Source organism: Gossypium hirsutum, chromosome A02 (assembly GCF_007990345.1).
Source record: "Gossypium hirsutum isolate 1008001.06 chromosome A02, Gossypium_hirsutum_v2.1, whole genome shotgun sequence".
Taxonomy (NCBI): Eukaryota; Viridiplantae; Streptophyta; class Magnoliopsida; order Malvales; family Malvaceae; genus Gossypium; species Gossypium hirsutum.
The window spans coordinates 107,742,720-107,764,602 of NC_053425.1; the positions used below are offsets into that span (position 1 = coordinate 107,742,720).

At 32.4% G+C, this 21,883-nt stretch overlaps 3 protein-coding genes across 3 annotated transcripts; all 3 read right to left on the bottom strand.

The window, feature by feature from the left end:
• Nucleotides 1–1,124: 1,124 nt before the first annotated feature.
• LOC107943501 (protein FD) lies at nucleotides 1,125–2,573 on the bottom strand. Its single transcript, XM_016877250.2, has 3 exons — nucleotides 1,780–2,573; nucleotides 1,621–1,698; nucleotides 1,125–1,496 (listed from the first exon to the last, which is right to left on the bottom strand). Exons 1-3 carry the CDS (start codon nucleotides 2,311–2,313, stop codon nucleotides 1,425–1,427), a joined length of 684 nt encoding a protein of 227 aa, XP_016732739.1. The 5' UTR covers nucleotides 2,314–2,573; the 3' UTR covers nucleotides 1,125–1,424.
• Nucleotides 2,574–8,071: 5,498 nt separating this feature from the next.
• LOC107943502 (la-related protein 1C) lies at nucleotides 8,072–14,640 on the bottom strand. The gene is made up of 6 exons (XM_016877251.2): nucleotides 13,728–14,640; nucleotides 12,879–13,416; nucleotides 12,631–12,787; nucleotides 12,434–12,524; nucleotides 8,976–9,047; nucleotides 8,072–8,793 (listed from the first exon to the last, which is right to left on the bottom strand). The coding sequence occupies exons 1-6, from the start codon at nucleotides 14,202–14,204 to the stop codon at nucleotides 8,527–8,529; spliced, it is 1,602 nt and encodes a 533-aa protein (XP_016732740.2). The 5' UTR covers nucleotides 14,205–14,640; the 3' UTR covers nucleotides 8,072–8,526.
• Nucleotides 14,641–16,076: 1,436 nt separating this feature from the next.
• LOC107943504 (la-related protein 1C) lies at nucleotides 16,077–20,771 on the bottom strand. The gene is made up of 6 exons (XM_016877252.2): nucleotides 20,056–20,771; nucleotides 19,154–19,694; nucleotides 18,920–19,076; nucleotides 18,723–18,813; nucleotides 16,863–16,934; nucleotides 16,077–16,702 (listed from the first exon to the last, which is right to left on the bottom strand). Exons 1-6 carry the CDS (start codon nucleotides 20,527–20,529, stop codon nucleotides 16,418–16,420), a joined length of 1,620 nt encoding a protein of 539 aa, XP_016732741.1. The 5' UTR covers nucleotides 20,530–20,771; the 3' UTR covers nucleotides 16,077–16,417.
• Between the last annotated feature and the right edge of the window lie 1,112 nt (nucleotides 20,772–21,883).

Consider the following 21,883-nt stretch of genomic DNA (forward strand, 5'->3'; position numbering starts at 1 on the left):
GTCACTGTTTAAGTAATGTACTATGAAAAAGATATGGCATGATAATTGATTCACAAAAGAGATAACAATCCTCAAACTATACCCACATGAATATTAAAGTTGTCATTCCTTATAAGATAAAAATAAAAAATATCTAATTTAATCGAGATTTAATATGATTATCATCCATTTTTTTTACTTTTTATATATATTAACATAATTAAAATTTATTTTGTTAAACTCAAAACTCATTATAATATCAATGTTTTAGCTACATGAATATCAAATTAATATTTTTATTATGGATGAATTATCAAAATAGTCATTTTTTTGAAATATTACGTTTTAGTCACTTAATTAATATGTTGTAACATTTTTAACCAAACGTAGCACGTTAAATCATCATTTCAATCAAAAAATTTAAGTTAAATTATACAATTGATCCTTCTATCTTTTCGTTTTAATTTTTTTTCTTTTATATTTTTCAACTTTCCCTTTATTTTTTTTCTATTCTCCCTTTATTTTCCTCCATCGCTTTTAACATAAAAGAACAAAAATTAAATTGCTTAAAACGAAAAAAAATATAATGACTAATTGTATAATTTAACCCAAAATTTTCGTTTGAAATAATAATTTAACATGTCACGTCAACTTAATGTTAACGACAATTAACACTTAGTGACTAAAATATTACAATATAATAATATAATTAATTAAAACGTAACATTTTAAACAAAAATAACTAAAATGTAATATAAAAAAAACAAAAATAACTTTTTATATTTTACCCTTTTATTATTAAAAAGGAATAAAAGAATTTAACAATTAATTTAAATTGAAAAATTTGAGAAGTAAAAAGTCAATTTCTTAAAATAAAAGAAAATGTAGTAAAAGATAAAAATGTAGAGTACATTTGAACCTAAAAAACCCTTACTTTATTGAAGAAAAAAAGTAGTGTAGAGAGGTCCATATAAGGAATAGGAATTTTAATGAGAGGTCACAAAGTTGATAACTTTTACTTCTTTTTGGGTCCCCCATTGAGTGATAATTGTTTTACTACTAGTAGTAGGCATTTATATTTGGGGTTAAATCACCAAATTTAAACAAACAAGTCCCCACAACACAAATTTTTGCATGAGAAGATGTACAAAAAAGATGAAAGTCTTAATTTAAGAAAGGATACAAACAAAACAAAAAGACCCACCACCAGCATCAAAGTTCTTTTACATATTACCTTAAATATACCATCTTTTTTTGCATTTGTTAGCCATAACACTTTGAAATATAGCCATTTCAACCCTCCCAAAAAAACCCTATACAAATTCATTCCTTTTCTAGCTTAAGCCACATACACCCCCTTCCCCTGGCTACTGAAAAAGAGGGGACTTTGGTTAAAAAACAAAGCAAAGAGATTGGTCCTTGGATTTGTTTTTTTTTTTTTTAGCTTAAAATGGAGCTGTTGATGTTCGTTGAAGCATTCGATTTCTGGAAAGTTGAGCAGTAGCTGCTACTTGTAACTGCATGAACATGAAAGATGAAAAAAGAAACCCCAAGAAAACATGTTTTAGTTCTTAAAGGGACTAAAAAACAAGCATATACGAGTTCTAAACATGTTTTTAAATGTTGTTGTTTTTTTTTTACCTGTTCTTGTTCTCTTCTGAGTTTTGCGTTTTCTTCCATAAGATGAGCAACTTCAAGTTCTAGCTCATTTGTGTAAGCCTGCAAAAACAAAAAAAAAAGGAATTTTCAGACAAAAAATAGGGGAAATAAATGTAATGTAATGTAATGAAATGACAGTACCTGTTTTCTAGCTCTTGATCGAGCAGCGGATTCACGGTTCTTAATCATACGCTTATGCCGGCGATCACCGGAATTGTTATCGGAATCTTGGGTCCTTTTTTTACCAAAGGTGGCTAAGGTGGTCGACGAGGCCAGAGCTTCGAATGGGGAATTGAAAGTAGGCAAAGTTGAAATAGGACTGCTTTGTAAACGGGGGTTATCGAGGAAATCAAAGCCTGGACCCGAATTTAAGCTTAAAACAGTAGCTGGAGGTGGTAAAGGTGAACCGTAAAGCATAGTATTGGTATCACCACCACCATTGGTCTGCTGCTGCGATGGTGGTGGATCAGACCTGGCGGCGAGAAAATCTTGAAGAATGAGATGAGGATTGGATGAAAAGGGTTCTCTTGAAGAAGAAGAAGAAGAGTGGTGGTCGTGTAATGAAGCGAGGGTAATGTCGTTCCATACTTCTTCCATGGTTTTAGGTCTATGGGGAGGTGGAGGAGAAGATGGTTTTAATGGAGTTATTTGGGGTTTATTGGATGGTGATAACATTGGTGGTGGTGACAAAGGTGATATAATACTGTAAGAGAGGTAAGCTTTACTGGTGATGGCAATGGTGATGGTTGGTTTTTGGGTGTGTTTTAATGGTGGTGATTATTCATAGGGGAAAGGGTAGAGTACATTTGATCCACGCGCCATACGGGAAGGGACTGTTTAATATCAGCTTTGGCCATTGGAAGTTTCTGCTGTTGAAGGACTAATGTGGATTGATATTATATATATTCATACACTAGAAAGAGAGGTAGATACAAAGAGAGGTAAATACAAATAGTTTTATAATTGAGTAAACTATATCAACTGTTTTACGTTTTAATCACTCGATTTTGAAAAGTTATAAATTTATTATTGAATTATTTAAAAGTTTTCATCTAAGTTATTAAGTTGTTCGAAAGTTTTTATTCGAGTCATTAGTTGGTTAAGTTTTTTTTTTAAGTCTGACTAGTAAGCTCCAAACGATAATTAGAAGATTGATACGATAGATTAGTGTCCCTTGATAAGTAGAAAAGCATACCTTAGATCAAAGTCGACCTGGCGGTTACTGTTGGTAATTGGATAAAAAAGTTATTTGGGTTTTGATTCATAGATTCGTGACATTCAAAATTGTTTCATGAAAGAAAAACTGAACTATAGAAGAAAATGGGAGAAGAGTTTTCGATTGGTGCAAGAGGCGCAAATGGAGAAGGCCATGCAATAATCATTTTAACAACTTAATGACTAAAATGAAAAATTTCAAATAATTCTGTGATATTTTGTAATTTTTAAAATTGAGTGATCAAAAAGTAAACTTATTAATAATTTAAGGAATTTGGGTAAATTATCATTTTTATTTCCTTCGTTTTATAAAAAATTTTATATTTTATGCAATTTTATATATTATTATTTGTTAGGATTTTGTATGTAAGAATTAAAAAATAATTTTTTGTTGAAATAGTAAAAATAGATACAATACAAGTCACTATGTTTCGAGTTTGATTCTCATCATTTTTATATATCTTTTTAGATTTTATATAAAAATACCCTCGAAAAAATTAACCCTATTTTTACATATTATTTGTTAAATTTTTTGTTTATTTAATATAAAAATTAATTAGTAATCAAGAGTTACGAATTATTAATAAATTTACATTTTGGTCACTCAATTTTAAAAAAAATTCAGTTAGAAATCTTTAAGCGACAATTCGATGACCGGTGCGATATATCAATACCCATTGATGAATATAATAACATACTAAAGATTCAAGTCGATATGACAGTTAGTGTTAAAAATCGAAGAATAAAATTATTTAAATTTTCGTTCATAGTTTTCTAACGTTCAAAAAAAAACTAAACTTTAGAAGAGATTAGATAAATATACAATAATAATTTTAACGGTTCAAAATTTACGAAAGTAAGATATTCCTACGTATATTAGAGGCATGAAAGAATAGGTTAAGAAATGATGGTGATTCATGACCAACATCATCAACATCAGTTTCTGAAGAGATTCTCTTAACTCTCTGAGATATGGACACCTGTTTTGTTCATAGGATAATATGCTGCTATCCCCCCCTTCTTCTTCTTCCCTCTTCCACTTGCTGTCCCTTTACTTACTTTCCTTGGGGATTTAAACCGCATCTTCCATTATTATTCTTATTTAGGGTAAGCATTTTATCATTTAATTTAATTTTTTCAAATAAAATTTAAATTTATTCAAATTAAATAAAAAATTATCTATATTTAGAGAAAAAAAAGATAATTAATATGATAATTTAATTTTATAATTTATTTGTTTAAATCTCTAAAATTAATATTTTAAAATATTTTATTAATTTTTTATATACATTTACTAAATTTTACATTTTTAAAACTATCATAAACTTTAAAAATATTTATATTAATTTATAATTCGAGTTATTTGAATTATAAAATTAATTTAAATTTTAATAAATAGTATAATTTTAAATTAAAATTTAAAAAAATAATTTTATTAAAAAGGGAAAGGAAAATGGTCCCATCCCATCATTATCTGCAAAAGCTCAGAGCTTGAAGGAAAACGAAATGACTTGTTCTCAGAGTCTACCTTTGTGGGTCCAATCTGATATGACTTTAAATTTTTAAGAAATATAAATTTTAATGCCCATTTTCTGATTTCTGATCAAAAGTTTCCTTACGGTAGGAAGTAAGATACGTAGGATTTCATTGCCAGAATAGATGGTAAAATTGACTCTAAATTATCCTTACACCACCCAACATTCATTGCTTAAGCTACCCCATTTTTAATTTATTGTGTTTAACTATACGGTCTTACGCCGACTGAATCTTAACTCAATTAATATTGATATCGTTGTCAGTTGTAAAAAGAATTGACACGTATTATCCTCTTAAATAATGGTTGAAGAGAGACTATGAATATTGTATCAAAAAGTAAAGGTTAGGAATCATAATATTACACTCGTGTGAAAGGAGGTAAATAAAAAAAAGTCTCATTTGATGAAAAAATTTATAAATATTACTTTTACTCTATTTTAAAATTAATGGTAATAAAAGTATTATGGAAAGTAGAAGTGATTTTTTTTATGTTTACTTAAAAAAATTATTTATTTATACGGTTAAAAATTATCTAGCTGATAAAATAATTACATAGTGGCAGATCAGGATTTTATAGTATAAATAGATGAATTTTTTACAAAAAATGATCAGTTTGCTATTTAAAATTGGTCTAGCTATAAAAACTAATTTATATATATATTTCAGCCGAGAAAGAAAAATACAATTCAACTCCAAATATACAAGCCTCTGTAATGCTTTTACAAAGGGTAAAATGTGCTAAAAGTCCTTGTACTTTTTGAAAATTGGGAATTTAATCCTACATTTTTATTTCATAGAATTTAATCATTTTACTTTTCAGATCTCAAAATTCAGATCCAACTGTTAACACTGTTAAATCATTTTTTTGTTAAATCCAAGTTAACTACAAAGTCATTTTCTTAATTACACGGCTACCATGTAAGTATTTTTTTAATTTAAAAAATGTCGCAGCAACAAATTTAACAAAAAAAATAATAGTTTTAACAATTGAACTTAAAATTTGAAATCTAAAAAACAGAAAAACTAAATTTCATAAAATAAAATCCAAAAACTAAATTCCTAAATTTCAGAAAATACAAAAAAAAAATTTCAAAAAATTTAACTTTTTTACAAATTAATGATATAATTTAAACTTGAATACCATTAGCTTGTAAAAGAATATTCAATACATTGATCTTGATATTAAATACGTTGAGTTGGTATTTTGAAATTATTCAATACATCGTTAAACTTTTATTGTATTTAAATTTAACTGCTAAAATAAGTGAATTTACCAAATTCAGATATAAAAGTAAGTCATAAAATTTTGATGCATCGCGATATTAGGAGTAAGAATATAGTTTGTTTTATTTACTTAAAATATAAACAAATTAATATATATACGTTAAATTAAAGAGTAAATTGATATTTTCGTTAAAATTTTATTTATTTTTACTAATAAAAATTGAAGTAGTTGACAAAACAATTAAACGATTACATATAACGCATCACATGTAATCTCATGTTAACGTATACGAACCCAATTTTAATAATAAGAATGAATAATTTTTTTAATAAAAATATTAATTTACTTTTTAATTTAAGATATTTATCCATTTTTCTAATTATACTAAAAAAATGAATGGAAATGTTGAAAAAGTGGGAATTAAAGTGAATTGGGAGGAGTCAAGAGAGGTAAAAGATTAGACTAATTTGAAACTCTCACAAAGGTTAGGAATAGAAGGGGGAAGTGGCATTTAAGTGAACAGCTGTCAACCCTGCAACATCTTCACTATTCCAAATCTCTTTTCAACTCTTTGAAAAGTTATTAGAACAGAAAAGTCAGTAGTACTGCCACTGACCGGTTTGGCTGCCTGCGATCAACCAACTGCAGGTTCCACTCCACCACCACAATCACCATCCTTTTTTATTTCATAATTAGTTATTCACTATTGATTACATAGTGATTAAGAATCGTTTTGGATTGACGGTGCATTCAATAATAGTAATAATATATTGTAAAATGAGATAAAAAATTAAATATACTATATTAAAAATATATGTTCATCTAACGAGACCCTAAATTATTAACTGTGAACTGAGCATAAAATATTCAGTTTCATAGTTAGCCACACGTCATAGATAGCATCACGGCGCGCTTGTTTGAGCCGCTAGCACCAAACTATTGCATTCCTCTCTCATCAACAACTTTGTCTGCATTCAATCTCCCAATTTACTGTATACTTACTATGATTGAACCTCTCTTAAACATGGGGTGGTGTTGTATAGTATAGGGGGGACCCTGATTTGATTGAGACTCGACTGCTTTCTCTATATATAATATTTTGAGTTTCCCACAGAAACAACAGAGAAACGTTATCAATCATATTCTGATTCTTATTCTTTCAGCATTAGTGAATGGCGTGTTTAGCCATTGGATGTTAGCATTGAAACCCCATAAAGGGCTCATACAACGAGACATGATAATCAAGTGGGAAGAGGCGTACCTTGAAAAACAAAAACAACCCTAAAGGAAAGGACCCCTTTGAATGGGAACCAACATAAATAACATTTTTTCCCCATATCAATAGGGGTGCGTGGTGGTGTTGTTTTATGTTCTTTCACCAATTAAACATATATGCATGTACCCTAAATTGTTTGTGCTACTCTTTGTTTTTTTTGCTATATATGTTATATCCTAATACAAATCGGGTAAATTTTGGACTATAAAATGAACCATTCCCCAAGCTTAGTATGTCGTGTGTCACTTCTATTATTATTAAAGAAAGTTTTCTTTTAGCAAATAAAATGATACTATTACTTACACAAGTGCCCATGGAATAAATGTGAAACTACTACCATGCCTCAACTTACTTTAAACACAATCAGGCTATATTTGAATGTCATCCTTTTCGTTTCAGATTGTATTTAACTTCTACTTAAAAAGATTGAACAAATAAATCATTATACGTTACATCATTCTTATAAAACCTCAATTTATTATTATTATTAAAAAGCTAATCCATATGAAGTGCACAAGGCATGCTATATGTAATTCTATGATCATTTTGTCAACCATATCAATTTTTAAAAGTAAAAATAGATAAAACCTTTTAACAGTAAAGAACAATGGAAGGTATAACATATAGAAACTATTTTGCCCTTTTTTTTAATAGGAAGGCAAAATGCAATTTAACTTCTATCATAAAAAATTCTATGGTACTTCAAACTATCATTTTCCATTACCTCTTTCAATAATTTGATCATAGAAAACCCCAACTAAATCCAAAATTAAACCAAATCAAAACCCTATACTCTACTAAAATTGTTTTCTCCATCCACGAGACTTAAAACCTAAACGTTACTCAAGCATGGAGCTACTTAGACCTAAAAAGTTATAGGTATGTGTATTAATAGTACCCTATTATTCTCATCTAAATGAAAAAGAATATAATATTAATACCACAAATAATAAATAAAAATTATTCTGAGTCAGTCAAAAGTACCACAAGCTCCAAAACTTAAAACCATACAACAAGAACCAGTTGTAAGATATGGTTGTTTTCAAAGGATTGTCCCACAAACGAAGGGCAAACTATTATGAAGCAGAAGCAAGTAGCAAATATAATAATAGTGTATAAATAAGTACATAAATAAATAATATAAAGTGCAATTCTTGGTAAATGATATAAGCCTCGAAAGGTAACAAAAAAAGAAGCTTTTGTAGGCATGAATAATAGCAGTAGTAGCTGTTGCAGCGACAGCTGCAGGAGCCATTTTCTCCATAGACCTCAATCCAAGTATGTTTTCTTTTTTTTTTTCACCCCTGCAACCAGAGGCTATCAAAGCCCTCCAAAGATTTTCTTTTATGTTTTTTCGAAAATAAAAATCGAAATTCCCCAGATTTAAACACCAACATCACCAATAACAAATAGTAAAAGAAAATCCAACATCCCCATTTGTAAAAAGGAAAAGAACAAAGGAAAACAATTCGGTAAATTTGCTGTACGAGAGATCGTGATTCATCGTAGCAAAGTTCAAAAACCAGTACCTTCAAGAGAGGCAAATAATAACCCATGGCGTCAAAATCATTCTCTATTCTTTATCTTCCAGGAATTTTTAGCAAGGAAAACGTACATCAACAGATTTTGCTTCGTTTCAATTACTTGCTGGCCCACCATGAGCACCGGCGGTTGATCCCTCATTGTTGAATAGCTGAGACTGATTACTGAAGTCCCCATATGATGGTCTACCAGCATCAGAATCTTCAGGGTTACTTGCACCACTCTGGTTTGCAGTTCTCTGATCCAATGAAATATTCTGAACACGAGCTGCTAGTGTATCCTGACCAGACATGGTAGGGAAATGAACAGAAGGCGGCATTATCCATCGCATCCAATCAATCCGCTTCCTTACTTTGTCACCCTAAAATGTGAAAGCAAAAGTGATCAAAGCAAACCATACCACATTTTTTTAGTCCTATGTTCTAACAAAACCATTAATTAAGCATAAAAAATAAGAGGCATGCAAGTCTTGATGGTTGATAAGACCAGGCATTTCAATATTGATAAAACATACATCCCAAGATTATCAAATATAGAAAGTACCTGCACTTCCACAACTGTTGAACTTTGCAGAGCATCCGTTATCAGCTGAATATTATCAGTCAAAAGTGAAACCTGAAAAGGAGAAGCCATAGAAAATATGCCGCATTTGTACAGCAAGCATTAAAATTTAGAAAAGAAAATTGCTTTGGGTAAGCAAAATCACTACAAGCTTATCCAACAACAAATTTCTAAACCAATGTTGTTAAGGGCACAAGATGCACAAAGTGCAAAAAAAAAAAGCACGTTTATGTGGGATGCCTGTAAAATAAGCTTAAGATGTATAATTATGATTAAAAAACACAAAATTGATTTGGTATATCTACAAAACATGAAATCTTTTTCTTTTAATCATGTAGGTCAATATGCACTATTATCGCCTAGCCCATGCTTCTTGTAGAATACTCAAATACTGAGAAGTAGAGAAGTTGATATTGTCCCCATTTTTACTAGCAAAGAGAATTTCAACCATGTAGACATTTTTTTTGAATATTGCCTAACAAAACAGCATGCCTAGGTGCATCAAGCGAGTGCCTCATCAAATGGTCTTGGTTATAGGGACTTGACGCTCTATGTTTTTTCAGGTTTGATGCTCTTTGTTATTCGACACAAAGGCACAAAACCAAGAAAATGATGCTCACTACCTGATCTGGAAAGAAATGACATAATCATAAAAGCTCAATTTCCAGAGGATGATGATAGATCACTACTATATATAGGACTAACATCCAGAAGATGACAGTTGGTGCACTGTTATGTTCCAAGTCTGGGATCAAACCACCATACAATTAATAGAGAACTAAGATTTGAAGAAAGATTTTTCCCGTATTTCAATTCCAAATTTTGCCTATGGTTGTGGAACTCTAAGGGAGTTGCATACGTTGGAATGGATTTACTGAAACTTTCGACTCATTTTATTCATTAATAACATTCCTCTTAAGTAAAGGTTTACAATTTAAAAAACAAGATGCAAAACCACAATTTCATGTTCCACCAAGAAAAAGAAGATAAGAAAGCTAAGTATACTAATTTATAAGGAAAGTTTATTTAAACTAACAAGGGAATTTTAAGAAATAAAAATCAGACGCAAATCTCAAGAAAATCATAATCAGATCTCCTAACATGCACTGTGTTATACCTTAGGCAAAAGGTTCAAATGTGATAAGATTATTCCAATAAAACTTATGAGTCATAATATGAAATACTGGGAAAAAGTCTTCGAGTAACATTTACGACAACATGCTAAGATTGTGGAAAATTAGTTTGAATTCATGCCCCCAAGGCAATGAACTTTGATGGGCTTTAGACAAGAACACAATCCCTCTCAAATATGCCAATATACTGTGATATGCATGGAGTGATTACAAACAAAAGAACTTGTTGATTTAGAGAAAGCATATGACAGAGTACCTAGAGACATTCTTTGATGTGTTCCAAACAAGAACACAGTCAAATATGCTAGTGTAAAGAGGTATTAATGGAGCAATTATAAACATAAGAATTGTTGTTGATTAAAAGATGAAGTACAGATTACAAAATGGGTTCATCAAATACCAGGTTGATTCCTTTTCTTTTTGCCAGAGTAATGGATGAGACATCAAAAGAAATTCAAGATGAAAATGCATTTGTGTATGTTACCAGCAGACGGTGTGTATTGGCTGACAAAACTAAAGTGGTTAATATCATATCAGAGTCGTTGAGACAAACACTAAAGGTCTGGATGTAGATTGCACAGATTTTCAACCAAGCATACAGACTGTACATTTCATAAGATAAGGAACGGCATTCAAGAATTTATTACACTAAATGTTACTCATAGGACAAAGGTTGGGTTGCTTAAAGTGAAAAATGCAATAGGAGACTACCACAACTAGTTTGCTATACGATTCGTAATGTTGGCTAACAACAAGCAACATGCATAAAAAAGAGATAAGTGCAGATGATATACAAATATTAAGAAGGATTTGTAGTAAGATCAGGGAGGAAAGAGTGGGATATTATCTTTTGTGGTGGTTTGATGATATGATCATCCTAATTTGGGATAGCTCCTATACAGGATGGGATGGGATATTATCATCCTATAGCATTAAATTTAAAAGAACCTTACTGGAATGATGAGATGGGTAAGTTTCCAAAAGAAAAGTTAAAAGAGTATGCTATTTATCAATACCCATTATTACACAAAAATTAAAAGCACAAGTTCATTGCACTTTGAGCTTGTACCAGCTTATATCAACAATAATAGTTAAAAAGAACTTATGAACGTATACCTTACCATTTGAACAAGTTGGAGAAGAAGCAAACGGAAGGACTATAGTGTACCTCAACTTAAGTATACAGGCAGATGCTTAAAGGTTAAATATCTCTTAAGAGGATAATCTTCAACCAGGATCTAATGGGTGGACGTATGCGTGCATACATCAGAAGGGTATAGCAACATAGATATTAATCCACTAACTGTATGATCATGCACTGATAGCATACCAATTAATCTATAAGTATACCAAAAGAATATAGAATAAGAGATAAAGATTTCTTCAGCATCGTGGGCCTATAGAGAGTTAGTGAAGGATACATAACATGCCAAAGTATTGTTTTGCACCTTAAACAAAAGGGTTATAAGTACCAAAGTTTAAAAGAACATCTAGAAAGCAAGTTGCAAGAAAATAACACAAATCCATATAGAAAAGCTTAGACAAAGTAATCTGGTAACTGAATATAAATTCTTTGGAAATAGATTTTCTTTATGACCACAAGAAAAGGAAAACATAATAAAACAAGAACAGCCAAGACCAAATAAAAAAGATTGAGCTAGCAATAACAATAATTGTAGGAAACATATCTAGCACAAAATAAAACACAAAAAAAGACATTTACTATTGTATAGACAATTGCATTTAGATGAGTATATGTCCATTGGAATTATCTTGCCAAAAATGCAAGTGCCAATAACAGTTCTCACAAATAATCGTCAATAAATGTATCTTAAGGTTTCAAAGATTATTTTATTAATGAGTAGGAACGTTATGCTAAAAGTATCAAAAAATATTCATGAAATAGTACAACTAGCAGCAGGTGCGAAACTGAAGACTAGGTTTCTCAATTCTTTGAATTTTAGTTTATGTTCTTGGAAATAGAAGAATAGCTTGAAAATCCAGTAGTTGTGTGTTTCTCGAATTTTAATTTCTAGAAAATTTTGACAATACCTAAAGTGCAAAATTCCACAGGTTTTCACAGTTTTGAAATTCTCTTAAAACACACAAATGACAACAGCATAAACTTCAATTAAAATAGGTTTGCTTTTAATAATAACCACATAACTTGCCTCAAAAATATAACAGATAAGTCCGCAGGTGCAGATGTTATAAACATGCATAACGCTAACAGATGAAACTAGCTCTGAGCACAGGAACTACACAATCAGGCATGAAGCTAGCTCCACATTCTGAAAAAAAACTCACCTTTTTGAAGCCGGCTATTAATTTAATAGGAACCCAGCCCTGGTCATCCATGTTCTGCCTCAAGTAGGTATCCTTAATTAGATTTTCATTACTGCAACAAAGAATCAGGCAGTTAGCTTTGTGGGTGACATCAATACCAAGATATGCCCACTGAATTAACGAAGTTGACCTAAGTTACCATGCAAACAAAGCATTACCTGAAATAATAATCTATCTGATTCACTATACTAGCATGCAACTGATTGTCATGAGGCTCAGGGGATGGGAAAAACATTGGGGACATTGAGGCAACAAATGGCAAACCTCTAAGTGACTCTGGAGGAGCAGCTGGGACCATATAAAGAGATGCCAATTCTGAAAGGAGGCAGAGAGATTACAGTAAATTCAGAATGTCACTCATCCTTAACCAAAAAAAAGCAACAACAATAGTGAAAGAACAGCTTACCAGGATACCCCATTGGGGTGCCAAAAGGCCGCATAGGAGTGTGAGCAATAAATGGTAAAGTATTAGGCAGAGGAGGTGGGGGGGGATGCCTCATTAACCTAGGAGCAACTCTTGGCTGCATGTGACCATCCCTGTTATTAAAATTTCGACCATTCCACTCATGATTTCCATGATCTTGATTGCGCCTTCCTCCAAAATTCTGATGGTGAGAACCCTCTCCTCGTGGATGTGGACCATCATTACGTTGTCTGAATGAATTCCGTGGGTGTTGGTGATCATTACTACCAGCATGAGACTGTGATGCAAATCCACTTCTCTGTGTCTGGTCCCTTGAAGAAGGGCTATTAACAGGTAATTCAACAATAGGACCTTGAGGTGGAGGCTGTGAGATACTGCCATTAGCTGCCGGGTTATTACTATTGCGTTTCATTGACTTCTGGCGTGTAGGAGCATGGTTTGGAGTCAAATTCAAATTTGAGTTTGCACTGTTGCTGACTGGTTTCTGCAAAGCGGAAGATGATGACGCACTTCCACTCCCCTACAAATTACAGATTGCTAAGTATAACAAAACCATCCAGATAAGTAACCTCCAAGAAAACAAAATTACATCATATATAAATTTGAGCAAATGAATCTCTAAATACTTCCTATATTCATGCAAAGAACATTATGCAGATTCCATAAAATGAAATACAATTCAAGATTCTTTTGATCCTTTGGTTAATTAATTTGGTTCAGTTAAAACAGTTAATTTCAGCTATTTTAACAGTTGGTAATAAATAAACTAGAAATGGTAGCGATTAAATTGATTTTTTTTTTTAAAAAGGTCTTAAATTTAGGAAAACAAACCTGAGAAACGGGGACAACAGGAGGAGAAGATGATGATCCATCCAATGAAGCTCTGGGTGAATCTGAAGAGGATTTGGGAGAAGCCTTAGCGGAATCAGACAAAGCAGGCCACCTATGGGTCCCCATGACGGCCGCAATCTCGGCATCACCGTTAGAAGGTTTGTTCCAAGCGGGCCTCTTACCCGCATTTCCATTAGACCCAGAACCCGCATTCTCCCCGCCTTCCTCCTCAACCACCGCCACAACAGGTGGCTGCTCAGTCGCAGCTATTAATGGCGGTGGCGACGACGAAGAAGACGAAGGCGATAACGGAACACCGGCGATCGGGTCGGGTTCTCGACGACCGATTCCAGTCCTAGTCGAAGAACCCGCCCTCGTAGCGCGATGTGATTGTTTAGGGCTACTGGGAGAGTGATTAACAGTTGTCACTGAAGCGGAAGAGGTATTGAAATTAGCCGTATTAATATTTGCAGCCATAGCAAAACCCCAATTAAAACAAAAATCGGATTTTCCCCTTTTTCTCTCCCTTTATCGATGAGTTGATCGACGGAGAAAATCGCTGAAAAAAATCGAACAAAATTTTGATCCAAAAATTTCAAAAAAAGAAATCAAACAAAATTCGAGACGTGAAAGAGTGAGAGTTGAAGTATTCGATGCTCCAAAATTGCAAAAATTTAGGAATTTTTTTCCAAAAATAAAAAATTAGGGATTCGATAATTCGATCGAAGAAGAAGAGCAGCGATGGAGGCGCTGTAACCTCAGCTTCTCTCTTTCTTTCTGTTTTTTCTTTCTCACTTTTTTTCTTTTTTAAATATATTTTTTGTGCGTATTTTTTTTATTTTAATGTTATTTCATCCAGGTCCTTGCTTAACTGTTGGGTTTTTTTCATTTTTGGCTTGGTATACTCTTACGATTTTACTATATTGCCCTCTATTCAGGGGTTGTTTTGGTCAATTCGATGCTGAAATAGAATAATTTACTGCTGTACAAATCTAATTAGGGTTTTTCACTTGGCTTCCTCGTTTGACTGGCGGTAAAATTCAGTTACGTAGTTTCTTAATTCAGGGCCACCCTTGGTTTTAATCCAATAGAAATAAGACACGTAATGATGAGAATAAATCGTTTTTTCCAATGTATAATATAAATTATTTGGTAAAAATACTATAGAGAACCTTATACTAAGAGTTGTATTGTATTTTACGCTTTCTACTTTAGAAAATGAGCAAATCAATTCCAATATGTTAGATTCTATTAAAATTTTCATTTAATTCTATTTTTAAAAACTAATCCCTGTACATCGACGTGAGATATACGTAAGACGTTATGTGTAACTATTTGATTATTTTGTCAACCATATTTTTTTATGATAGAAATAGACAAAAATTTTAACTAAAAAATTAATTTACTCTTTAATTTAATGTACAATAATTAATTTACTCTTTTTTTAATAAAAAAAGTAATTTAACTATAAGCACAAATACTTACACGATTCTTTCACCATTTTTTTGTCCTTTGTAAATGATTTTTATTATGGAAAATAAAATTGATTTTAACATACTTCATTAAAAAATGTCTTTAAAATATTATATATATATTGGATTTTTCAATGTATTTACAGAAACGAATTCAGTATTTAATCTTGCGTATTTAGTAACAACATTAAAGGTTACATATTGACAATGAATTTTAAAACTGTTTTATACCGAAAATGAGGATTGAATTAAAATTGTTTTATACCGAATATGAGGATTGAACTCTCAGAGTTATTCTTGATTTATAATATTTTTAATTGGTTTCTAAAAGTATAAAATCTTATATCAATCAATCTTTTATTCAACTTGCAAGTTAAATGTTAATTTTAGATTTAAAGTGGAATGCATTTAAAGCACATTAATTAAATTATGAACTAATTGGATTTCCTACTGATCATTCTGTAATTAGTTTATTTTTTATTTACTTAAAAATTATATTTAAAAATATTTATGAAAAAACTGTAAAACCGATCTAAATTATTTTAAAAAAATATTTTTTCATAAATTGGAATAAAATTAAATGTTTAAATACCAGTTTTGAAAGAAAACCAATGTGAGTAAATATATAATGTAAAGCACAATTCTCTTTTCATCAACTTGCAAACCATAATTGTGGAATGCGGACATTAATTCAATAAAAAGCACTTTCCTTGTATCCAAATTTGTATTCATTTTTTGCTTTCACCCTTGCAATTGGAGAGCTATCAAAACCCCAATTTTTTTTTTTCAAATGAAAAATAAAAATTCACCATATTTAAACACCAAACACACCAAATAAAGCAAAATCCAACATTCCCATGAGGGAAAGAAAGAAAGAAAAAAAAAAAAAAAACAATTCATTAAAGCCACGAAAATTTTGTCCTACTAGCTCGAATCCAAAGGTTTTCCTTTTTTTTCTTTTTCTTTTTTTCCAAATGGTGTTTTCGTTTTCTTCTCGTAAAGTTTCCTCTAATTTCCCAGAAAATCGTATTTCATTTCACAACAAGTCACGAGAAAAAGCATATTTCGTCGCAACAAGTCACGAAAAAAACCGTATTCCGTCACAACATGTAAAAAGCCAACATCTTCAAGCAAGGCAAAATAATAACCCATGGTGTCAAAATCATTCTCTGCACTATCTTTCCAGGAACTTTTTCAGCAAGCAACGGCAAGTGTAGCTTAAGTTGAATTACTTGCCGGACCAGCCTGAGCACTGACAGCTGTTCCTTCAGTGTTGAGTTGCTGTGACTGATTATTGAAGTCTCCCGACGATGCTCTACCTGACAGTCCACTGGCATTAGTATCTTCTTGGTTACTTGTACCACTCTGGTTTGAGGTTCTCTGCTCCAATGAAATCTTCTGAACACGAGCAGCCAACGTATCCTGACCAGAAATGGTAGGGAACTGAACAGAAGGTGGCATTATCCATCGCATCCAATCGATCCGCTTCCTCACTTTGTCACCCTAAAATGTTAAACGAAAGGTGATCAAAGCAAACCATACCAGCATGCATGAACAATAAGAGGCATGTATGTCTTGGTGTTTGATAAGACTAGCATTTCATTATTGATAAAAAAAAAAAAATTGGACATATATCCCCAGATTTTCATTATATAAAAGGTACCTGCACTTCCACAACCGTTGACCTCTGCAGAGCATCCGTTATAAGCTGAATATTATCAGTCAAAAGTGAAACCTGAAAAGGAGGAGCCATAGAATATGTTGCCTATCCACAACAAGCTTTTTAAAAAAATGCTTTACGAGAAGCACGAACACGAACGTACTGAACCAATGTTGCCAAGGGTGCAAGTAGCACTCTAGACACTTGTGAACCCTTATATTGCCTGAGGCACAATGTACAAAAAAGCACTTTGCTGAGTGAAGTGTGTGCTATTTTGTATGAGTGTAAAATAAGCTTACCCTTTTTAAGTTATGATAATAAACACAAAGATTGATCTAGGAAATCTACAAAAAATGCAAAATCTTCTTTTAATTAAGTTGGTCATGCATGATTTTCTCCTTGTCCTATGTCTGTTGTAGAGTACATAAATATTGAAAGTAGAGAGCTTAGTATTATCCCCAGTTCTTCAATAACAATAATAATTAAAGAGTGAAAAAAAGGAACTTATACCATACCACTTGAAGAACAAGCAAATGGAAGTACTACAATGCACCTCACCATAAGTAATACATGCAGATGCATATAAGTTAAATATCTCTAAAAAGGGATAAACTACTTCAACCAGATACCATTGGGATTGGGGAGTGTGTGTAAATCAGCAGGAGGATATCCATACATACAAATACAAATAATTATATGAACATGCATTCATAGCATGCTAATCTGTTCTATAAATATACAAACAATATGATGGTATGAGAAATAGCAATTTCTTCAGCATTGAGGCATGTAAATAGTTAATGATGGAGACCTAACATGCTATACAACAAAAGGGTTATAAGTCTCAAAATTTAGAAGTACATCCAGAATGCAAGTTGCAGGAACATAGCACCAAGACTTAGACAAAATGATTTAGTCGCTATGTAAATTCATTGGAACTACGTTTTCTTTATGACCACAAGAAAAGTACAACATAATAGAACAAAAACAGCCAAGACCGAAACAAAGATAGAGCCCATGAAAAATAACAGCAATTATAGGAAAAATAATTAACAAACAAACACACGAACACAAAAATGTTAATTAAAATTGTGTCGACAATTCCAGCAAGACAAGTTTCTGTCCATTGGAATTGTCTTGCCAAAAAAAGCAATAACCAATAACATTTCTCTTAAATAATTGTCAAGCAAATCCATACCTTAAAGTTTCCAACAGTGTTTTATTAACGCGTAGGAATGCTTATGTTAGAAGTACAAGAACCATCCTTATACTAGCTCAACTAAGTGTGAAAGTGAAGACCGGGTTTCTGGATTCATGGGAATTTCATTTATTTTCTCGGAAATAGAAAAATAGCTTGAAAATCTAGTAGTAGAGTGTTTCTCAAATTTTAATTTCAACAAAGCAAAAATCCAGAGGTTTCAACTGTTTCAACTATTTTACGGTGTATGAACCCCCAAGAAAATATCTCAGTCACATCTGTGCTATAGTGAATGCAGGTGCTGGCTTTACTATTCTGGTATCTTTCTTTTCCCCCTCATTCCTTTCTGTTTCAGAAAAAGCTCCTCTCTGACAATCTTAAGTAACGGATTTTACATAGCAATCATCATGTGTTTTCTATTATTACTAAACTAGTGTATTAACGTACATATTTATATTTTTTCTTCTTCCGAAATCTTCAATTAAAATAGGTTTCTTTTTAATGGTGACCACATAAACTTGTCACAATAGAATTACAGATGAGTCCAGTACGCATAGGTGTTATGAACTTGCATAATGCAAAGCAATCTTCATGAAAATGCTCTAAACATAAGAACTTCACAATCAGACATAAGAAACTAGCTCCAAATTCACAAAAATACTCACCTTTTTGAAGCCGGCTATTAATTTAACAGGAACCCAGCCCTGGTCATCCATGTTTTGCCTCAAGTAGGTATCCTTAATTAGATTTTCATTACTGCAACAACGAAACAGGTAGTTAACAGTGTGAGTGAACTCAAATACCAAGATATGGCCACTGAATTAACTAAGTTGACCTAAGCCACCATGCAAACAATTCATACCTGAAATAATAATCTATCTGATTCACTATTCTAGCATGCAACTGATTGTCAAGAGGCTCTGGGGGTGGGAAAAACATTGGGGGCATCGGTGCAACAAATGGCAAACCTCTAAGTGACTCTGGAGGAGCAGCCGGGACAACATAAAGAGATGTCATATCTGAAAGGAGGTAAAGAGATTAGGAAGGTCACTCATCCTTAACCCAAAAGAGCAACAATAGCGAAAGTACGGCTTACCAGGATACCCCATTGGGGTGCCAAAAGGCCGCATAGGAGTATGTGCAATAAAAGGTAAAGTATTAGGCAATGGAGGTGGTGGCGGATGCCTCATTAACCTAAGAGCAACTCTTGGCTGCATGTGACCATCCCTGTTATTAAAACTTCGACCATTCCACTCATGATTTCCATGATCTTGATTGCGCCTTCCTCCAAAATTCTGATGGTGAGAACCATCTCCTCGTGGATGTGGACCACCATTACGTTGTCTAAATGAATTCCGTGGGTGTGGCTGATCATTACCACTAGTATGAGACTGTGATACAAAACTACTTCTCTGTACGTGATCCCTAGAAGAAGGGCTATTAACAGGTGATTCAACCACAGGACCTTGAGGCGGTGCCTGTGAGAGACCACCATTAGATGCTGAGTTATTACTATTTCGTTTCATTGACCTCTGTCGTGCAGGAGTGTTATGGTTCGGAGTCGAATTTGAATTTGACTTTGTGCTGTTGCTGACTGGTTTCTGCGAAGCCGATAATGGCGGTGCACTTCCACTCCCCTACAATTAGGTAAACATAGCAAAACCATCAAGAAATGTAACCTCCAAAAACAAATTTACATCATGTACATCTCTGAGCAAGTGAATCTCTAAATACTTCCTATACTCATAGTTTCATACAACGTCCACTATACAGATTCCATCAAATGAAACATAATTCAAGTAAATCATACAGCTAGAACGAAAATTCAAGATTCTTTGCATTTCTGGGCAATTCACAATTTTAGCATTTAATATCTTGCTTATCAAACAGTTAATTTAATCTATTTCAGCTAATCTAACAGTTGGTAATAAATACACTTGAAATGGTAACTATTAAATAGAAATTAATAAAGAAGAGCTTAAATTTCTGGTAAAAAACCTGAGAAACGGAGACAACTGAAGGAGAAGACGATGATCCATCCAATGAAGCTCTGGGTGAATCTGAAGAAGATTTGGGAGGAACCCTAGCTGCTGACGGAGACAAAGCAGGCCACGTGTCGGCCCCCATAACGACCCCAATCTCGGTACCGCCGTTAGAAGGTTTGTTCCAAGCGGTCCTCTTACCAGCATTGCCGTTTGACCCAGCACCCGCATTATCGACACCTCCCTCTCCAAACTCCGCCGCAACATACGGCTCTACCACCGACGCTGACGGTGGAGGCGACGAAGAGGACGAATGCGTTAATGGACTACCCGCAGTCGGGTCGGATTCCCCGCGGAGGACGATTTCAGACCAGGGCGGAGAGTCGTCTGTCGTGGCACGATGTGATTGGTTAGGGCTGCTAGCAGAGTGATCAACAGCTGCCACTGCAACGGAGGTATTGAAATTAACCGTATTAATATTTGCAGCCATAACAAACCCCGCCTCCCAAATTAAAAACAAAATCGTATCCACCCCCCCTCCTTTTTCCCTATCGACGAGTTGATCGGCGACGGAGAAAAACACCGGAAAACGGAGAACAAAAATTTGATTAAAAACCAACAAAATAAAATAAAAATTTGAAACAAAATTTGGAGACGGAAATAAGTGAGAGAGTTTTAAATTGGAGGCTTCCAACTATTCGGTTTTTTGGCTTTGGGTTGTATTATTCTGAATTACCATATTGCCCTCGATTCAGGGGTTTTTTATTGTTGGAACCAAGTAATTTTACTGCTGTAAAAACCTAATTAGGGTTTGTTTGCACTTTGCTTTCCTAATTTGATTCGTTGTAAAATTCTGTTATGTAATTCTTTAATGGTTAAAATGTGTTTCAATCCCCTAAAATTTTCATATATTTGCATTTTAATCATTTTACTTTTATTTTGATCAAATTAGTCCCTCTATTTTTTAAATTTAAAAATGTAATTCTAATTATTAATACAATTAAAGTTCTTTTGTTTAATTCATTTCATTACAATATTTTCTTTTTACGGGACTATCAAGTGATTTTTATTATTATTTTAAAGCATTATTGATAACTTTAATAGAATAATCTGAACAATATCAACAATTGAACTTGGATTTTATAATTTAAAAGTAAAGGGACTAAATTTTTAAAAACAAAAAAGTTGAGAAACTAAATTTCAAATATTGAAAAGTGCAAAGAGCATATTTGAACTTTTTTTTAATTCATGTCTCAATGGTCTTTTCTTAATTTGGTACACGAGTTTGACTTTAATATTTAGATCGGTACTTGAATTTAGCATCAATATTCAGTTTGGTACATGAGTTTTTTTTTTGTTTCAATTTGATACTCTTTTCTTTGACTCATTTAAGTACACGAGTTTGGCTTCAATTTTCAGTTTGGTTCTTGAGTTTTTTCTATCCCAATTAAATACCTAAATTCTTTTATTCTAGAGCACACATGTTAAATATTCATTACGCCATATGATGTTGTCTGGTCTAGGTATGAAATCGAAATTTTAGCCAAACCCTAGTACTAAATTGAAACAAAAAAGAAACTTAAGTACTAAACTAAACATTAAAACCAAACTCATGTACCAAATAATATACTAACCCTGTTACATATTCAATACGACGTCATTTTTCCTTTAGTCATAGCTTGCATTCATTTTACTCGTTTTAATATTCTGAACTTGATATTGACTAATATTTTGGTTTGCCATGGTATTTTAGGATAATATACAAAACTTTGCATTATAAAAAATTAGTTTTATTAAATAATAAAATACTTGAATATTATATTAGAAAATTAAATAAATAATTG